We start from the raw sequence: 7292 nt of genomic DNA on the forward strand, positions 1-7292 counted from the left end.
CCCTGCCTTTGGGATCTCTGGTGGTCTCATGGTCCTCTTCTCCTCCCCACCGTGTGGCTGCAGGCTCCTGGGAAGACCTCCATCCAGCTGTCCCACTTCCTGGAGTGGATGAGCCTGGAGCCCCAGTCCATTGTGTGGCTGCCCGTGCTGCAGCGAGTGGTCCAGGCAGAGAACGCCCAACACCAGGCCAAGTGCTCCATCTGCAAACAGTGTCCCATCAAAGGCTTCAGGTGAACCATAGGGCCTCGACAGGGGAACACCATTTCAACCATATGGAGAATGTCAATAATATTTAGGCTTTTTAACTCATTTTCCCCCAGATACAGAAGCCTCAAGCAGTTTAATGTGGACATTTGTCAGAGCTGCTTCCTGTCCGGGCGTACTACCAAGGCCAAGGCTTTAATTTACCCCATCATGGAGTATTACACCCCAGTAAGACTCATTTTATTATGCCATACTACACCCAAGCATGGCTACAAGAATATTCCCATGGAATTGCAATGTACATTATTTTCTGATCTCTGACAGACCACTTCAGGGGAGAGGATGCGTGATTTTGCCAAAACACTGAAGAACAAGTTCAGATCAAAGCAGTACTTCAGCAAGCATCCCCAGAGGGGCTACCTGCCTGTACAGTCTGTCTTGAGGTCAGGGAGTGAGGAGACGTGAGTCCACAGAATTAGTTCTAAAGCCTGGGAGGTCTTATGTGATGGCACATCCGGAGACTGTGAGCACAGATTGACTCCTGACTTTGACATCTCTGTGCTTCCTTTAGGCCCAGCTCGTCCCCGAGGCTTCCCCACTCGGACACACACTCCAGGATTGAGCACTATGCCTGCAGGTATGAGTCAAGAAATCCTAATATAGTATCAGCCACCTGCTGCTGCCCATTAGCTGGGTGGACTTCACCCTGGGGGTGTTGGGTCAGGCTGAGTCAGAAAAGTGGGCCTGAAGCATACCAGCACTAGGGCCAGCAGGAGAGCACGCTGAAGGTTAGCAGTGTCCACAGAACCTTATAATCCAGTTTCTCAGGCAATAACTCCTGCAGCCTATATTTGTAACAGCTGGTCTAAGATCAGCAGCCTGCTGAACACTACGTGTTCCCCGGCACCACTGTGTTTACTTCAACAAAGCAACTATTATGTCAGACACACATTTGTCAGTTTCTTTACTTCAATGTCAGTGAAGATATCTCGATAAACTTCTCTAGTAACTTCTTAATTTTCATCTGTTCACTATCCATGCATGCAGTCTTTATCTGTCCCTACATTCGGCCCTCAGCAGCACTGCTCACGATGTGCCTTTTCTCTGAAATAATCTTCTCCACACAGATGAACATGATGCCACTAATGAGTATGGTGGAGTGGCGTGACTTCCTTATTTTGGCTTAATCATATTAAAACAGTTAGTCTGGCGTGTCCTCTTTCTCTGCAAGATCATGTTTATAAGAAATTAAAGCAAAAAGTGAAGAAAACACAGAAATGTAATTCTGCCAAGGAAAGTGTCTACAGAAAAGCACAGAAGCCTGATTTAGGAGCAACAGAAGGAGCAACAGTTGTTCCCCCTTGTAATGTTTAGACTGCTGCATTTGTACTTCTTGGAATTCCCTCCTATGATACACATTCCATTTACCTCACAGTGAACTACAGTACCAGTCAAAAGTTTGGAAACACCTACTCGTTCAAAGGTTTTCTTTATTTTTACTATTTTCTACATTGTGGAATAACAGTGAAGACATCAAAACTATGAAATATCACATATGGAATCATGTAGTAACCCAAAAAAGTTAAACAAAGTAGGCACCCTTTGCCTTGATGACAGCTTTGCACACTATTGGCAATCATCTCAACCAGCTTCACCTGGAATGCTTTTCCAACAGTCTTGAAGGAGTTCCCGCACTCGTTGGCTGCTTTTCCTTCACTCTGCGGTCACACTCATCCCAAACCATCTCAATTGAGATCGGGCGATTGTGGAGGCCAGGTCATCTGATGCAGCACTCCACCACTCTCCTTGGTAAAATAGCCCTTACACAGCTTGGAGGTGTGTTGGGTCATTGTCCTGTGGAAAAACAAATGACAGTCCCACTAAACGCAATCAGATGGGATGGTATATCGCTGCAGAATGCTGTGGTAGCCATGCTGGTTAAGTGTGCCTTGAATTCTAAATAAATCACTGACAGTGTCACCAGCAAAGCACCATCACACCTCCTCCTCCATGCTTCACGGTGGGAACCACACATGCGGAGATCATCCGTTCACCTACTCCGCATCTCACAAAGACATGTCGGTTGGAACCAAAAATCTCACATTTTGACTCATCAGACCAAAGAATGGATTTCCACCGGTCTAATGTCCATTGCTCATGTTTCTTGGCCTAAGCAAATCTCTTCTTATGATTGGTGTCCTTTAGTAGTGGTTTCTTTGCAGCAATTCGAGCATGAAGGCCTGATTCACGCAGTGTCCTCTGAACAGTTGATGTTGAGATTTGTTTGCTACTTGAATTCTGTGAAGCATTTATTTGGGCTTTAATCTGAGGTGCAGTTAACTCTAATGAACTTATCCTCTACAGCAGAGGTAACTCGGGGTCTTTCTTTCCTGTGGCGGTCCTCAGAGTCAGTTTCATCATATTGCTTGATGGTTTTTGCGACTGCACTTTAAGAAACTTTCAAAGTTCTTGACATTTTCTGGATTGACTGACCTTCATGTCTTAAAGTAATGATGGACTGTCATTTCTCTTTGTCTATTTGAGCTGCTCTTGCCATAATATGAACTTGGTCTTTTACCAAATAGGGCTCTCTTCTGCATACCTCCCCTACCTTGTCACAACATAACTGATTGGCTAAAACTCATTAAGAAGGAAATAAATTCCACAAATTAACTTTTAACAAGGCACACCTGTTAAGTGAAATACATTCCAGGAGACTACCTCGTGAATCTGGTTGAGAGAATGCCAAGAGTGTGCAAAGCTGTCATCAAGGCAAAGGTGGCTACTTTGAAGAATCAAATATCTAAAATATATTTAGGGGTTACTACATGATTCCATATTGTGTGTTATTTCATAGTGTTGTTGTCTTCACTATTATTCTACAATGTAGAAAGAAGTAAAAATAAAGAAAAACCCTTCAATGAGTAGGTGTGTCCAAACTTTTGACTGGTACTGTATGTTTTTACTGTCTGCTTCTGTTCAAGACTCGCTGACATGGAGGACCAGAACTGCTCCTTCTTCAATGAGAGCTTGTAAGTTTATCATATAAAGCTCTTACTTAATGATACAAAATGAGACTGTGTCCAAGATTAACATTACATTATCTTTCTTACATGTCCGCATAGTTCATTCTGTCCTTCCCTCTGTTAATGGCCAGGGATGAGGATCAGTATCTTGACCGTCTGGAGCAGGACTCCCTGGCCTCCTGTCATCATTACCTGGGTTATACAGGCTGTGAGACCCAGGACGAGCTGCAGAGGACACTGGCCATGCTGGAGAATGAGAACAGGTGAGAGGTCACTAACGCTCATGTCCTTATCATTTCATGAGTGGTGAGGTCAGTCCAATCACGTCCAAATCAAAATATTTCTGCCATCAGGGTATCGAATCATATCTAATCATCATTAGTTTACCTCTGATCTGCCATAAGAGCATAGATGAAAACATAAAAACACAAATGAGTGCCTGGGGTCACAAAGGTGTAATTTCCCCCAGGGTGCTCCAGGGGGAGTACCGACGTTTGAAGTGGCAGCACGCTGAGGCCCAGGCATGTCCACACCTGAGGGAGGGCTCTGTGGACCAGGAGGACTACCAGGACCAGGCCTTGCTGGCTGAGGCCAAAGGCCTGAGGCACCATAAGGGCAGGCTGGAAACCCGCATGCAGATCCTGGAGGACCACAACAAGGAGCTAGAGTCCCAGCTTCACCGGCTCAGGGAGATTCTACAACAAGTGAGTCTCAGCCAGAGGTTAGCAAATAGGGGGATGCCTCGAATGCACAGTCCTGTCCACATGAAAGTGCATCCTTTTATTTCCTTGTGATTTTAGAATATGTTTTGTGAGTCCAACAGAACAGAGAGGGTTCAGAGGACAATGTATCGACTGGAACACCATCATCTGTGTACTCTCCTGTGTCACGAAGAGACCAGCTGGGGAGACAGCTAAGCTCAGGAGCCTCCAACACAGAACCCCCAGGTAACATACTACGCTAGTTTGATCTGAGGATTAACTATCAAAGACATGCCATTAGGGGCTTGTCTAAAAGGGAGCCCTCATGCCTTTGTTTTCCCTATGTGTAATCAGGGCCTGCCTTGGAGCCAGAGCAGGGTGTTACAGCCGATCACCTTCAACAGGTCATAGAGCAACTGAAGAACGTCTTCCCCTTAGAGACCAGAGAGAACAGTAAGTTCAAAGGGGTGATAACCTGGCACAAAGGCTGCATTCTTCTGATCAATGGGATATCCCCACTGCATAATCCTCATTACATCAGATAAATATCTCAAAAGTATGCCAGCCTTCTTTGACCGTCTCTGGATATTCTCTAATAGTGTGTACTTAGTACATTTAAATGTCTGTTCTTTTTCTTTTTGGCCCCATAGGTGTTGCATCACCTTTTTGACTTGTTTGCCATTCCAGAGACCAGACTGTGAACCTAACAACACCTATCGTTAACGGATAGCCTTCAAGATTCCTCTCACTATGATCAAGCACATATCACTACTGAGATCCATGTGTGTTTTATCCAGCTTAATACACATTGAAATGAACAAACAGGCTGATAATGAATACGTTTTACAAAATAAGTGTACATTATGGATGTCCAGTGGCCAAATGTACCACTGGATGGGAATATGATGTGTTGTTTTATGGTGTCAGGCCCATCTTTGTCTATGTGTAATATTTCATGATGTTGATCTTTTTTACATTTTCAAGAATTAATAAATTCATAATTCAATGTTTCTCTCTAACCGTTTAATTATTTTGCACAAAAGTACATTTCCACATGCAGTTATTCATGTCAGTATTCAATATTCTGTCTCTCAGTAATAGTTTAAATATATGAAAAAGTTATATTTCATTGTCACAATGTAGGCCCACAGCGGGAACAGCCACACAAATCACTTATCAGTACTTTCCATGCAAGGATATTCTCTTCATGTAAATGGACTTAAATCGACAGGATGGCACAATTTTCACGCCACTATACCGAAGTGACTTTTTCGTAGCAGGTTAGGAGAATTTAGGAAAACGTTATTGAAATTGCTAGCAAGCAATGTGATACAGGCTTCAGTGGAGAGGAAGTCTTAACTATATCTTTGCTACAGTCATTTAATAGTGTTTATGTTGTATCTAGGTAAACGTACCGAAGACCCGCAGGACTTACTGCAAGAAATGTAAAAAAAAAAACTAAAACTCACAAAGTTACCCAGTACAAGAAGTGCAAGGATTCTCTGTATGCACAGGGTAAGTTTGCCACTGAGTTGAACGTTCAAAATCACATTGTATTGGTCACATACACATATTTAGCAGAAGTTATTGCGGTTGTAGCGAAATGCTTGTAACTTTTTAAACGTAGGCGCTAGAAGCAGAGCTGCCATGTGTCGTTACTTCTCAGTCTCTGTCTGCTTGAACATTCACATGTATTTATTTATGCGTGGTGTCTACCTCGGCATGCTTTAATCAGGTAACAATGTATTTTAGGCAAAAGGAGATACAACCGAAAACAATCTGGTTGTGGTGGCCAGACAAAGCCTATTTTCAGGAAGAAGGTATGCAAGAATCACAATGGGGAAATATTTTACAAATGCACTGTTACCCTAATCCCTTCTAAAGATGGGACTTGTTTGCAAATTGCCTGTTTTAGTTACCATGTCTACCCAAGTCGGCACATGAATCATTTCCATATTTTTATGTTGCATGCTTGAACCCTTGTGACTTGTCCTGCAGAGTAAAACTACAAAGAAGATTGTGTTGAGGCTGGAGTGTGTGGAGCTCAACAAAAGAGAATGATGCCCATCAAGCTATGCAAACACTTTGAACTGGGAGGAGACAAGAAGAGGAAGGTAATAGTACTGGTTCTCCTCAGTTTTGAGAGCCAGCAAACCTTTGCGTCTATTGGTAGCCTAATTGTGAAACGTAGGCACGAAGCAGAGGGTGGTGTTAATGAGATGGACACTAAAGACAATTTAGCTTCTTATAGATGGTGATTTGAATCTATTTGCAGCAATCTGTGAAATATTTTTTTACCTAATAGCTATCCTTTTTCTTACTCTCAGGGCCAGGTCATCCAGTTAACTTTCTCTTTTCTTGGGCCACTTAATATATATTCTAACTGTACCTGAACTTGTACTGTATTTACTGTTGTCACTTGATAATAAACCTCTAGTATAGGTTAAAACATTGGAACCAGTCAGACAAGTGATCTTGAATTGTCTGACACATGCAGTTACACATGATAATGCCCTCCTTTTGGCAAATCTGACCACGACTCCATTTTGTTGCTCCCAGCCTATAGACAGAAACTAAAACAGGAAATGCCCGTGCTCAGGTCTGTTCCGACCAATCTGATTCCACGCTTCAAGATTGCTTCGCTCACGTGGAATGGGATGTGTTCCGGATAGCGTCAAACAACATTGATGTATTTGGTGAGTGAGTTTATTAGCAAGTGCATCGGTGATGTTGTACCCACGGTGACTATTAAAACCTTCCCCAACCAGAAACTGTGGTTTGATGGCAGCATTCACGCAAAACTCAAAGCGCGAACCACTGCTTTTAATCAGGGAAAGGCGACCGGAAACATGACCGAATACAAACAGTGTAGCTATTCCATCCGCAAGGCAATCAAACAAGCTAAGTGTCAGTATAGAGACAAAGTAGTCGCAATTCAAAGTGTCCGACACGATAGGTATGTGGCAGCGTCTACAGCCAATCACGGACTTGTCACAGGTCTGCTCATAGCCTGTGGCAAAAATGAGGGGACACAAACAACAATCAAAACGGTTCTTTATTGTAAACCAAAACTATTAACTTTAAACAAAGAAGAAGGAATGAGGTGTGAAAGTATCATAATGTAAGGTGTATGTAAAGTGCAAGGATGTGTGAATCTGTGTGTGTGAATGACTGAGTGAAAACTATGCAAAACTACAAAGGAACAAACAAAACAGGATCATACCTGGAGGAGCAGAGAGAGAGAGACAAGAGTGATTAGTGAAGCCATTTAAATACCCTGAGCCCAGGTGACTCCAATCACTAACGACCCTCCTCTGCCTGCAGGAGGAACCGCCCCTGCACTGCAGAGGAGGGGACGTGA

The 7292-nt window shown here is 43.3% G+C and overlaps 2 protein-coding genes across 3 annotated transcripts in view; both read left to right on the top strand.

Annotated features, from left to right (window-relative positions):
• LOC110537260 (dystrophin-related protein 2) overlaps positions 1–4937 on the top strand; it is a 35158-nt gene extending 30221 nt beyond the window's left edge. For both annotated transcript variants that reach the window (XM_021623164.3, XM_090191475.1), the window contains 10 exons: positions 64–230; positions 321–432; positions 529–665; positions 776–841; positions 3189–3236; positions 3362–3493; positions 3700–3934; positions 4054–4177; positions 4286–4384; positions 4582–4937. In XM_021623164.3, coding sequence (XP_021478839.3) covers positions 64–230; positions 321–432; positions 529–665; positions 776–841; positions 3189–3236; positions 3362–3493; positions 3700–3934; positions 4054–4177; positions 4286–4384; positions 4582–4601 — 1140 coding nt within the window. In that variant the 3' untranslated portion in view covers positions 4602–4937. The remainder of the gene's footprint in view (positions 1–63; positions 231–320; positions 433–528; positions 666–775; positions 842–3188; positions 3237–3361; positions 3494–3699; positions 3935–4053; positions 4178–4285; positions 4385–4581) is intronic.
• A 226-nt stretch (positions 4938–5163) lies between these two features.
• rpl36a (ribosomal protein L36A) lies at positions 5164–7292 on the top strand. Its single transcript, XM_090191367.1, is given in 8 exon segments — positions 5164–5193; positions 5337–5387; positions 5389–5446; positions 5684–5751; positions 5930–5978; positions 5981–6045; positions 6259–6272; positions 7256–7292. Coding segments are annotated over 8 exon segments (372 nt in total).

Source organism: Oncorhynchus mykiss, chromosome 12 (genome assembly GCF_057628025.1).
Source record: "Oncorhynchus mykiss isolate SJ-2025 chromosome 12, ASM5762802v1, whole genome shotgun sequence".
Taxonomy (NCBI): Eukaryota; Metazoa; Chordata; class Actinopteri; order Salmoniformes; family Salmonidae; genus Oncorhynchus; species Oncorhynchus mykiss.